Source organism: Sparassis crispa, assembly GCF_003851025.1.
Source record: "Sparassis crispa DNA, contig_000017F, whole genome shotgun sequence".
Classification (NCBI taxonomy): domain Eukaryota; kingdom Fungi; phylum Basidiomycota; class Agaricomycetes; order Polyporales; family Sparassidaceae; genus Sparassis; species Sparassis crispa.
The window spans coordinates 118,239-143,045 of record NW_020939764.1 but is presented as its reverse complement, the minus strand read 5'-3'; the positions used below and the strand labels follow the sequence as shown (position 1 = coordinate 143,045).

At 49.9% G+C, this 24,807-nt stretch overlaps 9 protein-coding genes across 9 annotated transcripts; 5 read left to right on the top strand and 4 right to left on the bottom strand.

Moving 5' to 3' along the window:
- Positions 1–383: 383 nt before the first annotated feature.
- SCP_1800520 (hypothetical protein) lies at positions 384–2,362 on the top strand (the record flags this gene model as incomplete). Its single annotated transcript, XM_027765142.1, has 5 exons — positions 384–530; positions 589–1,678; positions 1,733–1,938; positions 1,998–2,234; positions 2,282–2,362. 5 exons carry the CDS (start codon positions 384–386, stop codon positions 2,360–2,362), a joined length of 1,761 nt encoding a protein of 586 aa, XP_027620943.1.
- Positions 2,363–5,520: 3,158 nt separating this feature from the next.
- SCP_1800510 (hypothetical protein) lies at positions 5,521–5,673 on the top strand (the record flags this gene model as incomplete). The annotated part of the gene is made up of 1 exon (XM_027765141.1): positions 5,521–5,673. One exon carries the CDS (start codon positions 5,521–5,523, stop codon positions 5,671–5,673), a length of 153 nt encoding a protein of 50 aa, XP_027620942.1.
- Positions 5,674–6,248: 575 nt separating this feature from the next.
- SCP_1800500 (hypothetical protein) lies at positions 6,249–8,577 on the top strand (the record flags this gene model as incomplete). The annotated part of the gene is made up of 4 exons (XM_027765140.1): positions 6,249–6,389; positions 6,452–7,508; positions 7,572–7,774; positions 7,828–8,577. The coding sequence occupies 4 exons, from the start codon at positions 6,249–6,251 to the stop codon at positions 8,575–8,577; spliced, it is 2,151 nt and encodes a 716-aa protein (XP_027620941.1).
- Positions 8,578–9,074: 497 nt separating this feature from the next.
- Positions 9,075–9,608, bottom strand: SCP_1800490 (hypothetical protein; the record flags this gene model as incomplete). Its single annotated transcript, XM_027765139.1, has 3 exons — positions 9,075–9,335; positions 9,387–9,467; positions 9,522–9,608. 3 exons carry the CDS (start codon positions 9,606–9,608, stop codon positions 9,075–9,077), a joined length of 429 nt encoding a protein of 142 aa, XP_027620940.1.
- A 1,586-nt stretch (positions 9,609–11,194) lies between these two features.
- SCP_1800480 (hypothetical protein) lies at positions 11,195–12,707 on the bottom strand (the record flags this gene model as incomplete). The annotated part of the gene is made up of 4 exons (XM_027765138.1): positions 11,195–11,586; positions 11,645–12,300; positions 12,353–12,494; positions 12,551–12,707. The coding sequence occupies 4 exons, from the start codon at positions 12,705–12,707 to the stop codon at positions 11,195–11,197; spliced, it is 1,347 nt and encodes a 448-aa protein (XP_027620939.1).
- A 1,842-nt stretch (positions 12,708–14,549) lies between these two features.
- Positions 14,550–14,888, bottom strand: SCP_1800470 (hypothetical protein; the record flags this gene model as incomplete). The annotated part of the gene is made up of 1 exon (XM_027765137.1): positions 14,550–14,888. The coding sequence occupies one exon, from the start codon at positions 14,886–14,888 to the stop codon at positions 14,550–14,552; it is 339 nt and encodes a 112-aa protein (XP_027620938.1).
- Positions 14,889–18,378: 3,490 nt separating this feature from the next.
- SCP_1800460 (hypothetical protein) lies at positions 18,379–19,345 on the bottom strand (the record flags this gene model as incomplete). Its single annotated transcript, XM_027765136.1, has 4 exons — positions 18,379–18,502; positions 18,554–19,085; positions 19,138–19,170; positions 19,219–19,345. 4 exons carry the CDS (start codon positions 19,343–19,345, stop codon positions 18,379–18,381), a joined length of 816 nt encoding a protein of 271 aa, XP_027620937.1.
- A 412-nt stretch (positions 19,346–19,757) lies between these two features.
- SCP_1800450 (hypothetical protein) lies at positions 19,758–20,432 on the top strand (the record flags this gene model as incomplete). The annotated part of the gene is made up of 2 exons (XM_027765135.1): positions 19,758–19,994; positions 20,043–20,432. 2 exons carry the CDS (start codon positions 19,758–19,760, stop codon positions 20,430–20,432), a joined length of 627 nt encoding a protein of 208 aa, XP_027620936.1.
- Positions 20,433–20,925: 493 nt separating this feature from the next.
- On the top strand, positions 20,926–22,083 carry SCP_1800440 (hypothetical protein; the record flags this gene model as incomplete). Its single annotated transcript, XM_027765134.1, has 1 exon — positions 20,926–22,083. One exon carries the CDS (start codon positions 20,926–20,928, stop codon positions 22,081–22,083), a length of 1,158 nt encoding a protein of 385 aa, XP_027620935.1.
- Positions 22,084–24,807: the final 2,724 nt, after the last annotated feature.

Genomic DNA, 24,807 nt, shown 5'->3' with positions numbered 1-24,807 from the left:
TCATGTTCTGCTCACAGAACTATAGTTTTGCCGATATATCCGCCAGAAAGCAGTAAGTTGTACCATTGTCCCCGCTGACGCCACTGGGCCACGAGCTTCGAAAGGCAACAAAGGTGCGTTTCGATCAATAGAGTGCGTGACCAATACATGAGAACATATCCGAACAAAGGCTCGACCCAACTTGGAAACTTGGCCTCGTATGTGGCCGTACGTTGGCCTTCAAGGCATATAAACGCAACCTCTTCTGTCAGGTAAGCATATCCATCATGTCCCAAATTTCCCCCCAGGCTCAATCCTCTCCATCTAAACACTTCGTGCTTAGCGACCATAAAGCTACTACCAACATAGGCGCGAGATTAACCAGACAACAGCTTCGTGAAACCATGCACAGGAAGTTTGTCAAGATGTCCGTCAGCGACTTCATGAAGAACTTCCTTCCAGGAGAACCCCCTGATATGCCGAATTTTGAAAGGGCATTTTCTGGCATGCCTTCGGAAGGAGCCATCGAGGCTCACTTTTACGAGCCCTTCGTACGTTGTCATCTCGTTCCCGCCCGCTCTGTAGATACTGACCCGCAACATATTTCAGAAAGACGCAGTGAACGATGCAGATATGTGTCCGGGCTACAAGGTGGCGATAACGCAATACAAACCCGACTTGAACGGCTCTTCTAAGCAGAAGCCCGACGCTGCTCTTTATCCCGTCGATGAAGTACCTACGGATGCCAGGCCAAATTGGAACACTCAGCGACTTCATTTTGAATTCAAGAGGCTCAGCGAACAGCATGATCCGTTGAATGACAAGCCTAAAAGCGAATTGGAGCCTGACAGTCAGGAGCGGGCGGATGTGCGAGGCCAGTGCATATCGTACGCCGAGATGCTTCTGGTGCGCCAGCAGCGAGCCTTCTGCTTCACAGTCGCGATACTTGGTCGCGAGGCGCGGATATTTCGCTGGGATAGGTCGGGTGCCATCGCGACTGAGAGGTTCAACTACATCACCGAACCGTATCTCTGCGAGTTCTTGTGGCGCTTTGCTCATCTCTCACCAGAAGAACAAGGGGACGATCCGACAGCAATAGAAGTTGAGCCGAACTCTGAGGAGGCGCGCTTGATGCGGGAGATGGCTAAGCCCGTAGAAGAGAGGTGTGGCCATGCGCGCAAGTACTTTGCGGAATCTCTTGATCCATCGTGGAAGTGGTGGAAGTTGCTGATCGACGTCAAAGAAGACACTCCGGGGGCAGACGCCGACCACAAAGTGTTAGGCGAGTATCTTGTCGGCAAGCCACGCTTCTCGGCAAGAGGCGTAGCTGGACGAGCGACGCGTGGATACGTTGCTCTGGACTGCAGGACAAAGATGTTCGTTTGGTTGAAGGACGCATGGCGGGTGGATCACGACGGCATGGAAAAGGAAGGTGACATTCTCCATAGGCTCAACGAGCTCAAGATTCAGAATGTTCCCACTCTGCTTCAGCATGGCGATGTGCTACAGCACGGCGATATCCTTCGACAGCGTACTTTGTCACAGGATCACTGGAAGGCTCCCGCATCGAGAGCGACTATGCAGAATCCACTCAAGTCGCACACTCACTATCGGCTTGTCGAGAAGGAAGTTTGCCGCCCACTTAGCGACTTCGATAACAGCAAGCAACTCGTGACGCTTGTCTTTGATTGTATCCAAGGTGCGTTTCTCGAGACCGTCGTACTATGTTCTATTCACTGACGTCATCATATAGCTCATGAACAAGCAATGAAGAGAGCTCGTCTAACCCATCGCGACATCAGCGGAGGTAATCTGCTGATAAATGAATACGAATCCGTTGGTCCACGCGGAACACCGTGCACCGTCAGGGATGGCATTCTGGGAGACTGGGAGTTATCAAAGCCGATCCCTCTTGAAGGCGACACGTCCGATCAGGGTGCGCGACAGCCTGACCGAACAGTGAGTATCCAGATTCCGGTTTGTATCGCGTGACGAGTTGTTAATAGTGTGCTACTTAGGGTACATGGCAGTTCATGTCGGTCAATGCGCTGAACGACCCGCGAAGGACGATCGTGATCCAAGATGAACTGGAATCGTTCTTCCACGTCCTGCTGTACTATGGAACTCGCTACCTGGCTCACAATTTCCTCGATGTCACTGGTTTTCTTTACTTGTTCTTTGATGCCGATTTCTGGGACGTCGCAAATGCAAGATTCGTTTGCGGACACACCAAGGATAGGGCTATGCATACTGGGGTGATCAAGCATGAACAGAAGACGCTGAAATTTGACGACGGTTCCAGCAACCCGCACCCTCTAAATTCCATAATAATTACACTTCTGGACTGGTTCAAAGGGCATTACACCACGTCAGTGCCTGGTGAGAACTGGCCGCAATCAAGTAGTAATCCTGGATCCGTTGTCCACGGCTATGACTGGGAGACCTTCCGGCGGTGGGAGAAAATGAAAGCAAGTGTTGATTTGTCGTCCGACCATGTTATCAAGGCAAAGGTCGGCGATATGACCCGCGCTCAGGATGAACGGTTCGCGGGACGTCTTGAATCCCACGCCGCGATGTTGACTCTTCTAACGAACGCTATCAAAGAGCGCGTGTGGCTAATGAATGACAAGAAAGGCGATCAGCTGCGCGCAAACTTCAACCACGAGACGGAGAAACGTTATCAGCGAACAGGGACAAAACGCACGCATGGGAGCATAGCGGATCCAGAGCCACCAGAAGTTACAGCTTCCAGTAACAAACGCGCAAAGGCCAAGTAGCCTCTGCGTGACACTTGACTTTTTCTTCTCTCAAACACCAATACCTGCAACATCGTTAGCGCATCCACTCAATATGCCTATTTATACTATTTAACAATTTATCATTACACGTACTGCTTGGCTTCTGTGTCGTTCATATCGTTATTTTCTGTTCTACCACCCAATATTCACGACGACTTGTTCCTTCGCACTGATCTGTCGTCATCCATTAGAAACAGTTTGGTCCCGTAAGAACTCTTACCACCCAGCGATGTCCTTGACTCTAGTCTGTCATTTGGACTGCCACAATGTGTTACAATGTTAGTATCACCTGTGTGATCTGTTCACTTGTTAGCGGAAATTTGACCTGTATTCACTACAAATTTGGGCCACAGCGCGTATACTTTTCTTACTCCGACCTTGGGCAGTGCTTGACATGGTAGTGTTTGCCAAATGACAGGAGAAAGCGCGTTCTGTCTGCGTTCTATTGGACGGGTGACGCTAGGACCACTTGTACGAGCGTATGGCGATATCTTCGGCCAGTCTCTCCGTCGCTGGACTAATACGAATTATTTTATTCCAGGCCTTCAATTTGAATTACTGGGGCATGGAATACCCCGGGATAACGCAAAGACTCTTCGCACAAAAGATGAGACTTAGAGAACAGTGAAGTTAGTGTTTTTCCGGCATGGGCGACGCAAGACGCTTCACGCTACCGGACGTCCAGGCATATCCAACCTGCCCGTATTCATCAACCCCTTCTACAGCGCCGTGTGTCAGGAGTCGACGACTTGACTGGACACGGCCGCACCCGTCCGTACTGACCCTCGGAGGTGCACCTTCCTCATCTATCGCGACCGATTGATCCGAGGGCGTAGCGGCATGTATACATCCGACCGCGGCGCACACAGAGTTGCGCTATCTCTTGAGCTCCATCTTCGTCTACGACGAAATGACAGATGACCAGCGCCTCGCCGAGGAGAGCCTGGCGATGTGGCTCGGTACTCTCTCATATGTCGAGAGAAGAGAGCTTCCCCACGTTGTATGTACTCTGGCACTGACGTCTGGGGGTATCGACCAACAGCGTAGGGAAATGTCTTCACGAGCCCTTCTGCCCCAAGCGCAGCATCGCGTCCGAGAACGGTAGGCGCTACGTCGACGAGGCCGAGCTTGCCAGCGCGGTAAGGTGCTCAGCATGGCTGAGTATAAAATACGAACGAATGCAGCTTCGGAATCGAGCTGCCAGGTCCACGACCCCGTATTTGGCCGAACGCGCGACACGGTGAATGATCCCATCAGCTGGACAAATGAGTGATCTGCCGTTCTTCCAGAGTCGCAGCGATCGCATGATCGATGGCTCACGATCGATGCCCTTTCCTATGACATGGAGGAACCTCGCCACGAATATCCTCACGGTTGTCATGAATGAGAAAGTGCTCTCCCTCCAGACTGCAACCAGCTTACCTTGCAATGCAGCAAGAATGGCATGGCTCGCGGCGGACAAAGTGGCACTGGCCAATCGTTCTTGCGGAAAGGTCAACGACGTGAACTTGCCAGCTAAGCCACCATGTAGCTCGACGTGAGGTAGACCATTCGTGGAACAGCCGACAGCTCGCGCGCGCACCGTATGTCGAAGCTTTAACACTTGATTACACTGAAAAGTCGATGAGAACTGATGTTCTGAGCTTGGTCCAGGTGGAGTGAACGTTGGCCACATACGCGATTACGGACGAGCCCTGGGGAGGTACGGCACGCGAGGAAGTAAGGCATCGATGGAGAAGCGGTGCCAGCGCGGAGAAGCAAGGCGGAAAAGGCTCAAAGTTTAGTCTCCCGAAGGCAAACCAATATTGACCTTGCTGAGGTGGGGAGGACGGTCAGAATAAAGGTCTGCTTTCGAACGCGCCCCTCCAACCGTAGTACAGCAATTCAACATGCCGAGCCGATGCCGAAGCCCGGGCCGCAGTGCCGACCGTGAGTTCCTGATCGAAAGAGATCCAACGTGAGATGTACAGTACCGACGCTGCCCTTCGCGTCGACGAGTCCACGCAAACCGTGCACTTGCGGCATGTTTCCGAGTCGATTTCAAGATAATTCTGTTGAGGATGTGCCTTCTTATGATACACCGCAAGCTATGTTGTCCATTCTCTCGTCTTCCGCGGACTCAACGTATACCGCGCCTCCTACAGTCCTACTTTGTTAGTACCTCAGTCTGTGTCTGCATCCAATACTCCCTACCATTTCCCTAGTCCAACCCTTAGCCGATGTTTGCACTCGGAAAGTCCTACCTTCTATGGCCCGACAGTTGGTTTTGGTGCTGCATCTTTCGCCACGTCTGCCTTCTCATCCCCTGTTTCCGTACTCCCCATCCCCTGCTTCCCTACTCCCCATGTCTATCCCGCAGAGTCCGCATCCACATCGTAGGCCGATCCCGCAGACCCCTGCGACTCCAACTAGATCACGACGAAAGCGACGGTCGCGCCAGACACAGGCCGGCGACGCGTCGCGTTACACCAGATCTACGGGACGCGTTTCGGAGATCATTGTGCTTATGTAACTCCGAAATCGTGTACTACGGTTCGGACCCTTCGAACGAAAGCAGACTACTCAAAGTTCAGATTCCAGCGATGGAGTGCACATACGACGATACTAGCGGGATCTCCGCACGCGGACTGCTAGGTGTAGATGCGCCTATTATGCCTTTCACTGGATCCATGGCACCGTATGATGTACTCTGTGGACGTCCTTGTAGTTTCTGGTGACTAACGGAATTTCACAGTCAAACGGAATGAGTGGCAGAAGTGCGCTAGGACCTGCAGCTGCGACGTACTCCATCTGCGGGCAACGCACAAGGTGGCCGAGATGGGTTCACGGACTTTTAGACGAACTTGTCATGCAGTGGCTTATCAGTGAGGAGTCAAAGATGGACTTTAACCAGTGAAAATTGGTTGTACGAGAGAACTTACAAAAAATTGCACGGAAAAACAAATATGGAGATTCCAAGCCGGCGCCATTGGTGCTTGTGTCACCGAGCTGTGACACACGCGTTAGTGTGACTTGCATCCCCAGCATTCAACTTCACCGTCGTAAAAGCCAGGCCTCCATGGGTATGTGCCACGGAGACAAGGGAAGAACAAGGGAAGAAGCCTTCATAACAGGAATGACTCATTTCTCCTCACAGAACAATAGTTATATCCGCTAGAAAACAGCCGGTTGCCAGTGTACCATTGTTCCCGCCGACGCCACTGGCCGAAGAGCTTCGAACTTCGAAGGGCCGCGAAGGTGCGTTTCGTTCCATAGAGTGCGTGACCAATACATGTGAAGGTGAGCAATGGAGAATAGCCGAAAATAGGACGGACTTAAGCTGGCCCTGTGTGTGGCTGTACGTTGGCCTTCGAGGTAGTTTAAAATCTCCGCTCAGTTGATGCTTCTCCTCGCAAATTCAAGGCGTGGAATGAACAGTCGTCAACTATAAATCCAGGGCCCCAATAAATCAGACAACAGCTTCGCATAGCCATGCACGGAAAGTTCGTCAAGATGCCTGTCGCCGACTTCCTGGAGAACTTCGTCCCAAAAGCTCCTTCAAATACCCCGAAAACAAGATTCACTCGAATACCAAGGGCAGACTCTATTGAGAAGAAGATGCAGGTGGCTTTCGTGCGTTATCTTTCTGATATTCAGATGTATACCTGTTGGAGCTGACGTACAGTATGCCTCAGGCAAAGAACGTGAACGGCAAGCATATGTGCCCTGGATATTGCATTGTCGAAATGGAGCACAGATACGACGAGTATGACTCTACAAGTCAGACGGCCGACGTAGCCCTCTATAGCGCAAGTGAATGTCCGACGGACAATCGGCCAAACTGGAATGTACAGCGACTGCATTTCGAGTTCAAAAGACAATACAACCAGGACGATCCTTTCGATGATAGTTCGGACGACTTTGAAGACGTGCCGAGCGACCGCCTCGATAAACGAGGCGAATGTATTCAGAATGCAGCCACGCTGTTCGAACGCCAGCAACGCTGCTTCTGTTTCACTGTTATGATACTTGGTCGTTGGGCACGCCTGTGCCGATGGGACAGATCAGGCGCAGTCATTTCTGAGAAGTTCGACTACATCAAGGAACGTTACCTGGTCGAATTTTTGTGGCGGTTCGCTCATCTCTCTCCAGTGCAACAAGGCGACGATCCGACGGCGATACCGATTCCGAAGAACTCTGGTGATGCCAATCTCATGCGGGAGAAGGCGAAACCGAGAGACGAGAATTGTGGCCACATCCGGGAATACTTCAGGAACTCGCTCGACGAGTCCTGGACGTGGTGGAGGCTGAAGATTGACGTTCACGTTGGTGGCGCGGATTCTACTGCGCACGAAGTAAAGGGTGAGTACCTGGTTGGAAGACCGCGTTTCTATACGATTAACATGGCGGGTCGCGGAACTCGCGGTTACGTCGCTGTCGACTGCGAGACCGGGAACTTCGTATGGCTGAAGGACGCGTGGCGAATGGATCATGCAGGTATCGAGAAGGAAGGCGACATTCTTCAGAGACTGAACGAACTGGAGATTGGGAACATTCCTACAATGCTTCAGCATGGCGACATCCTTCAACAGCATACACTTACACAGGATCATTGGCATGTTCCTACATCAAATCCAATGAAAACAAATGTGCTCAAACTGCACACTCATTATCGTCTTGTGGAGAAGGAAGTCTGTCGACCTATGCGAGATTTTAAGCATGGCCAAGAGCTTACCAGGCTTGTCTGGGATTGTATGTCGGGTAAGCCTTGCATCGTGATCATGGTTATGAGCGTGACGATCTAATGCTTTGTAGCCCACAGAGACGTGATGAAACTCGCGGGCATCATCCATCGCGATATCAGTAGCGGAAATCTATTGATCAACGAATACGAAATCGAGGCCTCTAACGGCGGAAAGAGGATTGCTAGAGATGGTATCCTGGCTGACTGGGAGTTGTCTAAAGCACTTCCCGACGGCTCAGAAGAGAGTGATGGTCCACGACAACCTTATCGTGCGGTGAGAATCTATGCAATTTTAATGCACTCAACTAGTGTTAACACGAGCTGTAGGGAACGTGGCAGTTTTTGTCAGTGCGTACACTGAACAATCCATTTCGCACGATCACGGTTGAAGACGAGCTCGAATCGTTCTTCCACGTGCTCCTCTACTTTGGCGTTCGTTACTTGCGGCACAACATTCTCGACGTCGATGTATTCATATCCAAGTATTTCGATGATGGTTACCCTATTGGCGATGATTGGGTCTGTGGAGACAGAAAGTGGGCGGCGATAAACAGTGGGATCATCAAGGATTGTGAACGAAAGCTCAAGTTCGAATTCAGCGAGAACAAGCACGACAGTAGAAGGCATCCACTCACTGGCATCATCGTGGAGCTCCTCAAGTCATTCAAGTCTTACTACGCTGTGGGGGATTCCGATACACATTCAGCTGACGTCCCTCTATCTGATGATGAAGCCGGACAGGAAAGTGACGATTCAGCATTCACAGGAACGCGAGCGCTCGAAGTTAACGTGGATCTCTCCTCCATGCGGACAAACCGCCAGAAGGAGATGCAATTGAAAGCCGAATTTGACAGAGAACAAGCAAAGCTTTTGAGATCCCACGAACCGACACTGGCCATCTTGGTGCTGGTTCTGAAGAACGAGATCTGGCCAGTTGATGACAAGATTGGTGACCAGTTGCACCCAGATTTCCAGACGATGAAAGCGCAAAAGGAGAAAGGTCACTTGAAACGCCCTGTGGATGCAGAGCAATCGGCCGCCGGTCCGAGCGGGAGTAAACGGTCGAGGATCCAATAGCTTCGCCGATTTTACTTGAGACCTGTGGTACACGTATCTATCTGGGTTTTTTCATATTGTCCATTAGGACGCACTTTTTAACTTGTTCTTGCTAGAATTTCCATAGGCGTGCTTCTGCTCTATGTATGGTAGAATTATTTAGAGGCTGTAGTTCATCTTCATATTTATGTCAGTGTTCACGCGCATCATCCCTATGTCACGGTGGGAGTGGACCCGCCACATAGTCTGCATTGGACACACTGAACAAAATCGATTAGCACGATGTCATCGTGGAGGTCTAGTGTTGCGTAAGAAACTCAGAGCGTGTTATTAACGTTAGGTTATTAACAGGCTAGGTCCCATAGGTATTTGACACACTGTTTTTAACGTTTAAAACATGTTGTCACGTGACATTTTTCGGCGCGCTGTAGGCGGCAGATTTCTCAGTATATATCTGGAGTATCTGGAGGCTGCGATTTAGAACGCCTGAATGCCATTCTACTTGGCGACCCCGTACGCTACCAGTGGAACTCCCAGTCTGCATCTGAAGAGCCATTCCCTCCGGGAAGACTATCCGAACCACCTTCGACTTTCTGCCTGTTCTCATGTGCCGGTACATTTGGCGTCGGAGGATCGCTGACGAGCATGTCACAAAGATCCGATTGCGACAGGTCAATGTCTTCCTCCAACACAAAGACATTTGCGCGGCATTTCTCAAGTGCAGATTCCCGAGGTTTGTCGAGCCACGGCTTGGACTCCCCATCATCCATATCACCATCCTCAGGAGTGACGGCTTTAGCAGTGGTAGTGGAGTGAGGATCATTTTTTACCTGCTTTTTGGTGTCGTCAAGCAATAGGCTATCAATATTGTAGAACTGAACACTCGGCCTGGGATTGGAGTTCGGGCGGACCTGGGAAATGAAATGATTATGGCTCCGTATACAAACCTTTTGTTCGGTACACACCCTCTTTGCAGATCGGTAATATTGACGGACTTGAGCTTCCGAGACCATCATCGCAAGTTGCATGCGATTTCGGAGTGCCGGATTCATCCAAGTAAAGACGGAAGCGGTGCGCTCATCCACCATTGAGAAAAGAGAGGACGGATATGGAAGGGATTGGCAGTAGAATTTCAACGCCTCCAGGAAGCCGAAGGGCCTCTGCTAAGGCTTCCTTGACATAGGCAGGGGATTTGTCAAAGTCCTTGTTGGTACCAATCCAAACCTTCTCAGAAAACATATGGGTAATGACAGTGGGCAGATGGAATACTCAAGTCCGACATTTTCAAGATTTGTTGAGGATCCTCGATCACCGGCACCCGTAACGAGGAGCAGAACTCGATCCAAAGCCCCCTGATGTGGTTAGAAATATGGCCTATAGGCCTGGAGCAGAGCAGAGCCTGTATTTCCATGGTACAGTTACAATTACTCAACTCAAACAAAAGGACATGAAATATGAAGGGGAAGAGCGGCTTTCAAGTTGTAACAGAGCGTCAGGTCTGACGGTAAATCGATGAGAGCTTGTGACAAATCCTGGTACACCCTAGGGACTGGCGTGGGCCTATTCGGGCCTATGGGACTTATTGACCTTTTTGACATAGCTATTTGGACCTCATGTTTTTAACATGTTTTTAACGTGTTAAAAACACGTTTAAAACATACATGTTTTAAACATGACAGTTTTACACGCAACACTATGGAGGTCGTCCGAGACACACTTAGACCTTAGGTCTCATGATAACATCGTAAAGCCGAAGGTGTCGATGACATCGCGGATCGCCGACGGCCGTATCCAAAGATACTTGCAGTGCCATCAAAAGGAGAGAGCAGCGTTCAATATACTGACAGACTTTGGGAAGAGCCTGATCGGCGGCTTGAGACAAGTCATTTGTGGATAGGCCGTCAGATACGGATATTCTGAGGCACGACACCTGTCCCTGGCATACTGATATATCAGACGTGGTCATAAGAAGTCGGGACTGATACATTGACAGTGATAGTTACTACAAGCTCTGATATATCATACAGTGGTTCCTATAAGTGTTAGGGCTGGTGGTTTCCCAATCAGGAAACATATATTAGTCAGCACATAGGTATGTCGGAGAACATACTGGAATCTCCTAGAATTACTGTGTAGTATAAATATATGGCCCCAACCGCATGAGCCCCTCATGCGCTTGTGACCCATGGCCTAACAGCCGAGTGAGTAGTAGTGATCAACCTCACAATAATAAGTCTCTTGTGTGCGGTGCTCCCCCTCTCCTGACGCCACTCCCGGCCCTTCCTTGTGGGTCTCCGGTGCCGCCAATCTCATCGCTATTTTGGTAGCTTTGTTAGATCCCCCAGATCTATTCCCGATCGAGCGGCAAAATCCCGCCTTCCTGTCGCGCCCTGTCGCGCCCGTGCCTTCCCCTCTGCTTGTAAATTTATTCATAGAATTCATTGTGTATTCTTTCGTGCTATAGGTTTCCTTTTAGGACTCACTTCAGTGTAGAAAGCAAAAACAAATATTTTTTCATACTGCTCTCGTAGGAGAATATCAATGTCCATAAATCAACGACAAGCTTGTAGAGTTACTGAACCAGTCACTAGCGAACCGACATGTGAACCATTGCGAAGTGGACCTGCATGATGATCACCTAATGTGCAGGAGTAGGAACGGAAGTCGAAAGACCTGCCGACGTGGAAGCAGAATCATTCATTGGAGGGGGTTCCTGAATCGTAGGCTCAACCGAATCAGCATCTACGCTGATGTCTCCTCCCGCCTGCAGCCAGGCAGGTACACAACGCCATACCGATCTGCAGTGTTTCCTCATGGACAGTCGGATGTCTGCCTGGTGGTAAGCATATGCGATGGCACCTTCCAGGTGTTCGTGTGATCGCGCGGGGATCGTGTCTATCAGCTTCAGCCACCACCGCGCAATCCAACCGTGAAATGAGATGACTCTGCACATCTCCTCTGGCAATTGGCGGCATTCCTCCATCCAGCGATAGGCTCGAGCATGGGCATTGCACCATTCAACGTGGAGCTCTAGCAGTTTTCGTGAGCATTCAAGAAGTGAGAAACGCGAAATAAATTAATATCCAACCTTCATGGATGGTGTTGTCCATCGCGCTGCTGCTCCCTACACCATGTCTCCGCCATATCCAAGACAATGTCTTCCAGCTCTGAGTTTCACCCAACATCCCATCCGTCATTCCGTGTACGTCTTCACCTTGCAGCGGTCCCAAGTCGTTGGGCATCAAAGGCTCGTGGAGTAAGGTAGCCAACGAGTTGATGGCAGAATAGGCACGGCAATAATGCGCTGCATCAGCGTTGATCTTGTCCTGCACACGTGCGATAACCATCTTCGCACGAGTGAGATACCGTTGCCCATGGACAAAGTGGTCTTTGAACTTGTACAAGTGAGCACGCACACGAAGATGTCGCCGGAGTTCGTCTAGCGCATCGTATGCTTGAGCAGTCCTCAAACGCAATTCATACCTCTGAACACGAGGGTCACAAAGGGTACCCGAGGGCAACTCCGATGGCAAATAGAGCACCATGTCTTGCGCGAGGACCTCCTTGACAGCTGTAGCAACAGCTCGCGCACGCAATGTGACGGTGCTAGGCATATACAGCTGCTGGATCTCCGCCAAAGCCTCTATCTTGTGATGAAGACCATTGCGCTGCTCGATGATCTTGGCCCGTTGGAGATCTGTGGAGTGTGCTCCGAGGCCTGCTGTGTCCTGTCCAAGGCGATACCTGGTGAGAGAACTATAAGAACATAATTGGAGATGTGACTGCTCGCACTTACTGCTGTTCCTGTAGCTCAATCCTGGCCAATATCATAACGCTCGGGGAAACCAACTCATGCAGCATGCCGCATTGCTCACCCTTCTCCAATTCTGCAGCCTCCTCGTTGGCTAGCTGCAGGTGCACAGCTGCTTGAGTTATGGCTGTATTGATGCGGAATATCAGCTGAACGTTCTGTAATACGAAGGCGAGCACATACTTGGACGAGTCGCGACAAATGGGTTGAGTTTCGATGGGTCCTTCTCCCATGTCTCTAGAGCAGCTCTCCACACATCTCGATCCTCCTGTGCCATGGCATTGTTGAGTTCTGCGAATGCAAAGACCTGATCATTGCGCTCTGGCAACGCAGCTTTCATCCTCCGAAGAAACAGAGTAGCTTCAACATCATTAGCCTACAGGTACAGAGTCCTCGTTGAGATTACTCATGCATTCCACATATTTTCCTCCAGTTATAGTCTGCAAACGCATCGTCGAGGAAATCGCGCTGCGAACCAGGGCCCATCTCCTTCATGCTTGAGGAGTACATATTTGAGTCTGACCACGGTCGCTCAACACCCTCACTGTCTGTCTCAGCAACATGCGGGGTCTTGTGGAATGAGTAACTGTCTTGACATGACTGTTGATGGGCGTGGATATGGAACTTCAGCACAAGGAAGATGAACTTGTGATCCTCCATCTGGAATGGACATGATTTGTATATAAGGTGTCGTTTCCGCAAGTTTTTGGACCATTGACATGCGATATGGTAGGAGACGATGACATCGTGCGGAGCATCGATGCCTAGAGTCGAAAAGAACATGTAATCCATATTTACATGACTATCCCACACTGATCAGTACGAGAGCATGAACAATCATAAACGTAAGCTTACCGCTCTCCTTTTTGGAGGTCACCGACACTGCATGGCAGTCTCATGTTATGGCGTGTGCATGTAACTGCACCAACACCACTTGCTACTGTACCGGCGACCGAGCCTTTCATATTGGCCAACTTGACTGCGTCATGGTTGTTGCAAGTGCTTGGCTCTTCTGTCACGAGAGAATCGTATGTGGTCAGATAATCCTTGTAGGTCTTTTCCTCCACGAAGTACGCGTAACCATGATTGAGCCCAGGGTCGATGGTGTCTGAAGACACCTTCTTACATTTGAGGTGAAAGTTCGCGTCAAGCCCGATGAAAAGCCGGTATAGCCACCTATTGCTGTGCATTATTTCTTGGTGCAATTCGATCGAAATCTATATACCAAGCTCACCTTTGATCTTCTGGAGCTTCCTCCCAGTCAGGAGGCAAATTCTTTCCAGGGTGCAGACAGGCTGGGCAAAGAACTGCGCATGCTCCAGGTTTGGTTGCACGTACACCTCCAGGATCGTGGCCCTGACCTGCTCGCTTCAGCATCTTGAGATGCCTCCACATGCGCATGATATGCATGAAGGCGGGATATCGATCCTATACTTCGTCAGTGACACATAAAGTTGGAGCTTGACAGTCATCACGTACCTTGGGGGTCTGCACACCGGTATTATCAGTCAGCGGGCAAGGCTCTGATAAAACTCGTAGCCAGATGTCTTCGACTGCGTGGTTAGGAGGTGGGCATATCGACAGAGTTCAAAAGTCGCCGCAGTCTTGGGGTTTGTTGAGGTGGCAGGGAATAGTCATGCGCGGAGAAGTTGTATGGTATGGACCTCAGCCATCTCACAACCGCAAAAATCCAGTCCCACTGCATGTATACCAGTAACATTGAGAATTAAGAAATCATCACCGGTGGCTTGCACAGGCAGACGGCATGGCTGTCCAGCATGGTGGCCCAGTTGGATTCGTAACCCAAGGTCCTTTAACGAGACAGGCTGGAAGTGAGAGCCACACCATCTCTGCAACAGAATCACATATAAGATCACCATGTCAGAAGATGATAATACTGTACTAACCTGCATACGATGGAAAGGATTGACTTGATGGAAGTTTACAGCACATGTGCGGCAATAAATGGCGATTTCGAAGCAATCTTGGCAGCGAATCATGGCTGGTCCTTCCTCGCAAAACTTGCAGCGCCCAGAATCGAAGCCACAATGCCCCTCGAGACGCAACATCTCGGTGAGGTAGTTGTCGATCTCCGGAACCCATTCCCGGAGAGGATGATCCTGTGCACTACTAAGCAACAATTACTTCCAAAATTTTGGAGAAGACTTACCCCTGCACTGCATCAACGGGGTGTTTGTCCAGACAACTTTTCCATGTCCTCCAGATACTTTGCGTCCAGGTCAAAAAGATCAATGTCCTCATTCACAACCTCAGAACTCGCAGGACCGCAGAGCTCTGACAAATCAAATGATGGCGCACTTTGTCCGCCTGCATTCGTGGTGGGAGTACTGTAGAACGACGTCTGAGCGGTGACTTTGTTGCCTCCAGATACATATTCCGTGTGCCACACAATGTCGCGCTGAGGTGGACCCAGGTAGTGAGTGTAACTCTTTGTGCCATCAGCACTGACATCTAAGACAGTGTACTGCTCAAAGTTGGCGGTGCGTTTCTTCCTGGCCATAATGGAGACCGCTGCAGAGCAGATGGACTTCAGTCGTGCCCATAGTTTCATTTTGTCAGTGAGCATTCAGGCAGGTAAATGAGTGCGGGTGGGAGGAAGGCACAGGAAAAAAAATCACACCATCGTGAACACCATGCAGCTGACACGAAAAAAGTCGAACATAGCATGCATTGTCAGGGGTGACTGCAAACTGAATGGGAATTTTCCTAAAGATGAAATGCTAAGTACCGACTGAACATCTTGATATATCATACACTGGTGGTGAATTGCACTTGTTCGCTTGCATCCGATTCTTGATGCTGCCCTGAGAAAGTACTAATTTGGAATTCAATGTCAGCCATTATAATGCGGAATTTTGGCATACTCCCTGCATACCTGCAACAACGCTGCACATAGCTCGCAAGAGCGATCTACAACATTCAAACGACAGTGAATATCACCTATCAAATTGAACGAAGCTGTCAGATATGTCCAATAAGCTTTGTCGATGCGCAGACTGTGTGACCTGCACCGCTCGGAAGCTTAGTGATCTACAATGTTCGAACCATGGCAAATATCACCTATCAAATCGAATGAAGCTGTTAGATATGTCAAATAAGCTTCGTCAATGCATAGATTGTGCGACCCGCACGGCTCATCACTCGCATATCATATAGCAGATGCATCCTTTCAGAGACAATTTCACATTACAAAAATTATTGGGACGACGATTACATTCAACTAGGTGACGTAACATCAAGCATTTCACACTACAAAAATTATTGGGACAACGATTACATTCGACTAGGCGACGTAACATCAAGCAAACCGCCTCCAGTGCACTCTACAGCGGAAGTCAGTGAAAACACTGACCACCGACCTGCGCCAACACCCACAGCACATCCACCAATTGCTCCAACCATCCGGCAGGCCTTCAAACACTGCACTAGCAAGCACGTCTCCTCGTCATTCACAAAAAAATGCCAAACTCTACGCCCACTCATGCACCGCAACACCGAAAGTACATCGCACTGACGCCGCCATCATCCCGATACAGTGACCAACAGTCACAATGATACTAACTACATCAGAACGGTGACGCATCATCCCATAGACTAACCTCACCACACGCCAGAATCATGACCTTCAGAGCCGAACAAAATGTCGGCATGAGTCTGCCATGCCAACTATGATCAACATACTCGAGGTAACCTGCAAAGCGACAACATACCTTCGACTCGAGCAGCAGCGATGCAACACTGCACGACTGACCCCTACACCACACGACCGACCCTACACTGTGATCAACATACCCGAGACAACCTGCAAAGCGACGACATACCTTCGACTTGAGCCACAGTGATGCAACACCACACGACCAACCCTACACCACCATAGGGAGGGGCACCCACAGGCACAGGTATGAAGATGATGTACCTTACTAACTGAGTCACTAAAATTTTCCATCAGGCGTCATCCGGCGATGAAGAAGAAAGAACACTCACCCAGACAACAACAAGGAAAGATAGACAGACACCAGCAGAGCCAAACAAAATATCAGCACAAGACTACCATGCCAACTATGATCAACATACCAAAGACAACCTGCAGAGTGACAACATACCTTCGACTCGAGCGGCAGCGACGCAACACCACACGACTGACCATGCACCACCATAGGGAGGGGCACCCATAAGTGCAGATAAAGACGACGTACCTCACCAATGGAGTCACTAAAAATTTTGATCAGGCGTCATCCGGCGACAAAGGAAAGAGAAAAAAACACTCACCGAGACAATGACAAGGAAAGATAGACATAACACAAAGCATAAATGACGAGTTTCCACAACACTTCCCCATGCCAGGTATCCCCACCTTTCACCATGAGAGGGCAGTCACAATATACCTCCGAAGGGGGGAAGGTGCCTGAGCATCCCTCATTACGGCCATGAGGCAGGCCCCCAATGGAGTGTCAGTCTACTACATCACGGCTACAAGCAGCCTGGCAAGTGGGTACTGAGCAGCGCTGAACACCGATCAAAGTGGTCATAAAGAGAGAGCATGTTCAAGGAAGGACGGGTTCATATAGTACCTCAGGGAAGGTTTAAACTCCGCTGAGTGGTGTGACGAGTCTCTCACGTGCATCAGCCAAGAACCAATGAGCGAACGAATAAGCGTCCTACTGAAATTTCGGCCAAGTGGCTCGGTTCGACGGTTTGCACTCGAGCACGATAGAAATACAACATCAACATTTTAGTATAGGACATACGAGAACCCTTGCGAACATCTGAATATTTTTTTGGATGATGAAAGCCGTGTGTGAGGGTGTTCGAGCACATTTACATACAGCCACTCGCAACGCCGAAGTGCGATTCACTCTGGCAGATGCTCGCGCCTCTGGCTCCTTGTCCCTCAAGATTAACACAGTGCTCTGGACTGTAAGTTTGTTGCCCCCCTGCTACAATATATTCCCCGTCTACTCTAACACATGTTTAGATGTTGGAATGGTAATTCTACATTGCGGTGAGCCTCGTCGTACACAGATAGACCCCCCAATCTGACATCTAGCTCCTTAGTGAGGCAGCAGATGATCTTGGCGCCCCATTCCAAGTACAAGTCTCCTATCGTGTCACCTCGCGCAGCTTCAAAACTACACTGCCATGCTGCCATGCGGGCGCTGACCTCCTCTCGTGCCAGACCTGCTTTAGCATCCCATCCACTGTCCTCTTGCCAAGTCTCGTAATAGCGCTCCTGTCCCTGTGTAACCAACTGGTTCCACTGGAACCCGTGGATTTGGATGACCATCCACTGCAAGACTTTAGAGGACCATGTGTGGTTGGGGGGTTAAAAGGCGTAAGGGTGAGTCCATAGTCCGAGGTCAGGAGTTTGAGCGATGACAGGTCGGAATTTCAGCAGAAAGTCTCACTGTGCATACTCCATGAAGAGCGGTGGTGTGTTCAGGAGTGATTCGGTGAATGGCATTGTATAGTGTCCCTGGCGCACAATGTACCGTTTTTGGTTTTGTCAGCTTCGTGTAATGCGACCTCTGTTCTGATCACGGTGAGCATTCTGCGTGATATTATAATATTCATTGCCTACCTCGCTGTGTGATTATAATTGTGCTTTTGATTCTGAACGGCGCACTTTTTGGTGTCATGCGTGAAATACTTAGCCCGACGCCCCATCGTAATGGTTAAGTGCACAAAAACGACTGACAGCTTTTGTGTTATAAGTTTTCTTCAATGCTCACATGGTTATTCTGGGAACAAGGCATGCATTTTGACAACATCACGTATAAGTATCGCATTTGTCCATGAGCGAGCATGAGAGGGGGGGGTGTAGGAAGAAAGACATTGGCGAGAACGTAAATACTGTGTTAGTACTATGCAAAAGTAAGCAGATAGGTGCACATTGGCGCGACCAAGAAATCAGAACGACGCGGCACACATACGAGAGCACAGAAACAATGACAACGAAGACAGGCCTGCCATGCAAACATCCTTGGCATCCATCACAACACTTGCACCGTGCCCTGTGTATGGGCAACATTGAATGCACTGAGTGCAGAGAAGTATGACGGATACTTTTTGCAGAAGGCACCGGGAATGCCATGTATGTACGCAGCTACAATGCTCCTGAAGAGTCGATAAGTCACCGCTGAATGGCAATGTTACATTTGTACATACCAGTCATTGAAGACACCCACAACGCGTTCATGCATCATGCAGTAAAATGGAGCGTGGTCGTTAGGCTGAGCAGGACATGGGAGCTCAATGCCCGGTGCTGCGGCAAAGCCGGGGGGGATCTCAAAACCTCCTGGACCTGCAGGAGGGACTGCAGCGATGGCAGCAATAGCAGGAGCACCAGCGGCAGGGCCAGCAGAGGCCTGCGCAATAGGCCCGGGACCTGTGACAACTGGACCAACAATGGCCAGTGCAGCCGAAGCAGCAGCAGTGACGGGAGCAGGGATGATGGCGGGGGCAGCAGCGACGATGATGGGGGCAGCAGCGATGACGACGAGGGCAGCAGCGACGACGACGGGGGCAGCAGCGATGGCAGGGGCAGCGGGGTCATCGACAAGAGCAGCGCCAGCACCAGGACTCAAATCCTGTTGCTTGAAGTCCATTTCACCCACGAACTTGCCATTATCACCAACTGGCTCATCCAGACACATGTCTCCGATGCACATTCCAAGGTCATCGAGCACTTCTGGGTCTCCTGTCAGCGGCAGGTCAGTAATGCTGTGGAAGTTGTCGATACTGTGACTCACCAGGCCTCGGATAATTGCACTGGCAGAAGTCCTCTGGAAGGCAGTCAGCGCAATTCAGTGTGCAATGCTCGAAGTACGTACCATTTTCGACTGCAGTAACCCAGGCCAGGGTATATTCCAGCGCAAGCCGGATGGATGCCCAATCGTGCCCGGGAGTCTGGGCAGAAAAGCCCTGGGCTACCGGAAGCAATTGCAGTGGAACGAACATTTCACTTACGAGAGAGAGAGAGAGAGAGAGAGGTGAGTGGAGGACTGCCGAAACTGATAAATCCAGGCTGCTATATAAGTTACTGCTCGAGTGGCTCTGAGTTGTGCATATCCGAGCCCAATCAAGGCATTGTACTCAACACCTCCATCAGGACTGCCAGTGAGTATGTATCCGAGCCCAATAGAGGCATCACATTTGATATCTCCGTCATGGCACCACATGAGGCCCGGGTATGTCAATTAAACTTCATTTTTGACTGCCTTGTACACTCACCCATCAAACACATCCATGTCAGTGTCAATTAACCTCACAGGGTTCAGCCTCACCTCGCACACGAGCATCAAGTGCATGTCCCAGTACGTCGCTCTTTGACTTCTCAGCCTTCTCTCTATGCTGATCACAGCTCTTCGTGATGGCTCTGCTGCCTTGGGCCAACGATACAGAATTAGACTGGCTGAACGAGCAGCTTTCACGATTTCTTGACCACCAGAAGCGCAAGAAGCTGCAAAGCTTCTTCCAAGTCTTGTACACAGACTGGAGCACACAGTTCCCAGAGCGTATCCGCCTATTTCCAGATATCGACCCAACGGCTCAGCTGACCACAGAGCAGGACCATGCACTGACAGATGCTATTGCTCGCCGACAGAAGGTAAGTTGCACTTATACTCAGTTCAAACAATTCTCACATGGATATTAGCAACTCTACAATTGGTACAATAACCACAAGCCCAAGGGACGCTCAGCAGACAAGACCGCAACCACCATCCTCAAGAATTTCATCTCGAAGGATGCCGTTCAGTCCAAGCGCCTTCCGCAGGAGGTGGAGGCATACTCCTGCAAGTATTACGTAGAGAAGGTGCAAGCTTCTGTCAAGGCGAAGATCAAGGAAAAGAAGATCAAGAAAGGCGAGTTGTTGCATGTCGTCAGGCGTCAAACGCAGGCAGCATACAACAAGGAGACGCCAGAAGTCAAGGCAGAGATTCTGGCGGCCGTGGAGCAAGAGAAGGCAGCGCACGAGGCCGACGCTCTGCAGATTGAGGATGCACATGCTCAGGGAGAATGCTCTCCAGTGGAATACCAAAAGTAAGTCGTACATTCGGGCTTCTCCATACCACCTGCCTCATGCAAGTTTGCAGAATGCTGGATTGCATGCCATCTGCAATAGAGCAGTTTTTCGGTGCCTTGGCTCGAAAGACCGGGTGGAAATTTTCTGTTTTCAGAGGAGGACCTAGCCCAGTAGATGGCGGGAACCTCAGATCAATGGTGTATGTAAATTTGCTCCTTGTGCTTGCACAGTCATGCTAATGATAGCATCAGATATCACGTCGGGGACAGTCCCAATACCATCAAATTTTGCGATACCATGCACAACTTCGAAGCACACTACATGGAATCATTTGGGCATTTCCTGACATCAGTGTATTGCGAGTAAATATGCTTTTCCCTCATCTTCAATGTTCACTTATTCGGGTTTCAGCCCTTGAGGTCCGTCGTAGGCAGGCACTTGTTATGTCACCCCAGGCAGTTCAACGCCGACCGAAGATGTGACGGTGCTTGACCTCGATGCCCTTCGCTATAGGATGGAGGGTGAACCAAGCACTGAGGAACCTCAAGCCGGGCCATCCTCAAGCACATCGTCCAGGCCCTCACCCTCCGATGACGAAGGAGAGCACGATCTGCTCTCCGACGTCAGTCCTAGGGGACCAGTGCAGCTTCCACCATCGCCAATGCCATCGGATGACAGCAGTGCTCTCACGAGTGTCCACTACACTGCTGCCCGTGATTCGGATTCTGGAACCTCCGGACGATCAAACCCTGCTCCCGCCATCCCCGACCCTTCACCTTCTCATGTCTGTTCACCTGTCTCTGTGAATGCCACTGTGACATGGGAACTGGCCCCTGCTCTGTGGCAGTTCGACGTTCTGCTGGCTCCATTCCAGTTTGACCTAGATCTTCAGCCGCTGTCCCTTAACGACACATTGCTGCGCATGCAATGGGATGATGCAAACAAATTGACAGGTGCATTCAACTTGACATTTTCCGCACATGCAGCGGTGCCATTTTCACTAGACAGCAGCTCTGAGACGTCACTGGGAGTTCCTCTTCGTGCATCATCATCCAACATGCACACCAGCTCTCCGTCTCCATCCGTGTCTGTTCTATCTGCGCGGTCTCCATCTGCGCTCTCTCCATCGGCGCTCTCTCCACATGTGCCCTCACCACCCACACCCTCTCCATCTGTGCCCTCATTGCCTGCCCCCTCTCATTCCATGCCCTCTCCATTAATCCCATCTCGTTCTGCACCTTCACTTACACTCACCCCATCTGGACCCTCCATGCCCATATCCTCTGTGTGTGCACCTTCCACCTCCATGCCATCTCTGCCTAGATCTTCAGCCTCCGGTGTCCCTGCTCCATCGGTCCTGGTTTGCCCAGAGCCAGTGGATGTGTCCTTGTCTGCACTTACAAGTGTGAGTTCTTCAACCTGTGGATGCTGCCGAGTGCCTCAAAAGCAACATGTTCATGAGATTCCTGTGGCGATGGAGGCTTCGCCTGCAGCTTCTGAGGGTCCATCAGCTACAAGATCAAGTCACCCAGCCCGGACACGTGTTGCACCGAAACAGGCCGATGTCTATTGGTCACGTAGTGGGAAGCAGCAACCGATTGTCGCCACGGGACAGGACACTGAGGTACCAGCTCGCGGAGGGAAGAGGTCTGCAGGTAGGCAATGCAGGTAGGTCTAAGCGACATTTGTAACATTTACAAAGCTGACCTGTGCACATCTCTTAGTGGGCCTCCGAGGAAAAAAAGAAAATAGGTGAATTGTGAGTGGACAGATAGATCGATGGGGAGGAGGTGGTCCGCGTTATTTCACTAGAACATTTTTGTTTTTTTCTTCTGCATCTGTCATTGCCATTTTTGGTTTGCGTACCGTTGGTAGTTAGCCATTAGTGCTTAAAAGTACAACTTTGTTGGGTTCATGGTGTTCTGAACAAGCAATAAAATTCATTCTAATAGCTGATTAGCTGAGATCTGCGTGACTTCAAACTTCATTGGGAAAAGGTGGCTTTGGCGAGTTGAACAGTCTGACTTAGCAAAATTTCGCAGACCCTGATATATCAGACTGTGACAATTACAACAAGAATGCGGTACCTACGCACTGTCTGATATGTCAAACCACGATAGCTGTCATATACATAAGATAGTAATCAATTCAACAACATTGTAGTGTACAACACAGAATACCCGATGCGGCAAACCCCAAACTGAACATTGGTGATACCTACAGTACTCGGGCGAAAAAGAACACTGAAAAGAATAAACGGGAGAACCAACTGCACACACCAGGACAAGTTCTTGAAGGTACTTACAGTACACCAAAGTTAAGGGCACAGCCACGCGAAGGAGTAAGCAGAAGGGAGTGGCAGGATAAGTAAGCAGAACAGAAGGGAGCGGCGGGATATGACGCACGATCAGAGGATGCGGTCTATTATGGAAAGAGGCGGGATGCGCCCCCGAGAATATCTACAATCTCCGATCTGCTAGATCAGATCAGGGGGAAAGAAGCGCTGAAACCGTAGGGCCCGGAGAGCCGGAGAGCCGGGCAGTCCAAGTATTCCCAATAGGGAAGGACCATTTGATTTGTCATACATGCCGGTCTGATGTATCAACACTGGTAAGCTGTAGCTACTACTGCTGATGTATCGAACCTGAGTTGAGCTTTCCGTGGTTTGATATATCAATATGACACATAGGCCTGAATCTGCAAGTTCGAGGGTTGTTATTTAAGCATTTGAGTTGATGGAGGAGGTCGGGAAGGTGCTCATGGAAGGATAACTTACGGGTGGGTGTAATCCGCTGGAGTAGCGCAGAGCCACCACTCAGCTCGACGCGAGGTAGACCGTTCGTGGATAGGCTGACAACATGCACACACCGCATGCCAAATGTTTTATACTTGCTTACATTGAGAAGTCAAGAAGAATGAATGTTCTGAGCTAGTGAGTGAACGTTGGCGAACGTTGGCCACATTTACGATTACAGACGAATACTGAGGAAAACAACCGTTCGAGCGAGAAAGCGAGACATCGATGGAGAAGCGGTGCCAGCGTGAAGAAGATGCGTGGGTGAAAATGCCAAAAGATGCAGAGTTCGATGAACGCGCGTATTACGATACCAACGCACCTACATCGCTAAGCTCAAATAGGCGCCGCTCATTAGCTATATTACAGGATCCATGGCATCGTTGATGTACTCTGTGACAGTCGTCGTGGTGTTGTGTACCCAACGGAATTTCGTGGTCAAGCAGAATGCATGTCAGGAGTGCGCCAGGACATGGAGGTTCGGATCACTCCCTCTGCGTGAAATAGCTGAGTATCCAATGAGTTAAAAACAAGTTACATACCGAGCCAAAAATTACACAAGCGTTGCATCTGACAATGCGCAAAGTGGCCGAGATGGGTTCATTGATCAGACGAGCTTCGGAGTCATGCACTGGCACACGAATACTTATCAGCGATGATTCCAAGATGGACTTGAGCAACAGAGACTTCGTCGTGCGAGAGAGCTTACAAAAAATACGAGGATACGATGACTGAAAACATAGACATTAACCCGGACTCCGAGCTACAGTTGCGGACAATCAAACACGGTAACTATTTTAGTCCAATTATGCAGAGTCCGGAGAGTGCCGGAAACTTTCGGAAACTGCACAAATGTGATGCTTATGACTCAGAGACTCGATTTGCACGAGCCGATTTCACTAATTCTTATTATTTCCTGTTTTGGACCCAAAATTTTGGCCAACCCCGTAATTAATTAGATAAAAATACGAAAAAATATGCAATCGACTCCTTTCGATGAGTAGGGGATGATGCCACAAACAGATGAAAAATATACATGCAAAAATATGGCCATAGAAAATGCACAAAGTGCACCTAGAATATGGAATTTGTCATTTAAAGTTAGTCTCAAACACTCTTAGATAGCATTCTGACCATTGCCAATCTAGCTATGACGAGCGGCTTCATGCCGGAGGCAGTTTCAGCTGAAATCTGCGCGAACATGTGAGAACGCCTCAAACATGTGGCGTGAGAACAAATGTGTAAGTAGCGGTAGGATCCCTTACGGAAGCTGGTTGGGTGAATTTCGGGTGGATTCGCAACGTTTGAATGAATCAGAGGTTGCGGGTGACTAGCAGGTGGCCAATAGTGCTTAGTACGATCGCAAAGTGGCCTATAAGTGTCGAAAAAATCGCCCAAAAATTTGGCCATCCAAAAACCTCGTGGGAAAAACTATCTGAGTGCATTTTTGGGGGTTTTAGACCTCCCTGAGTCTGAATCTGAAGTCCATTTGTCTCAGAAAAATCTGGTTCAGGCGCTATCAAATTTACCGCGTTTGATTGTCCGCAACTGTACCAGTGGAAGGTCACGAGTCACACTGTGACCTTAGTGTGACGGTACGTG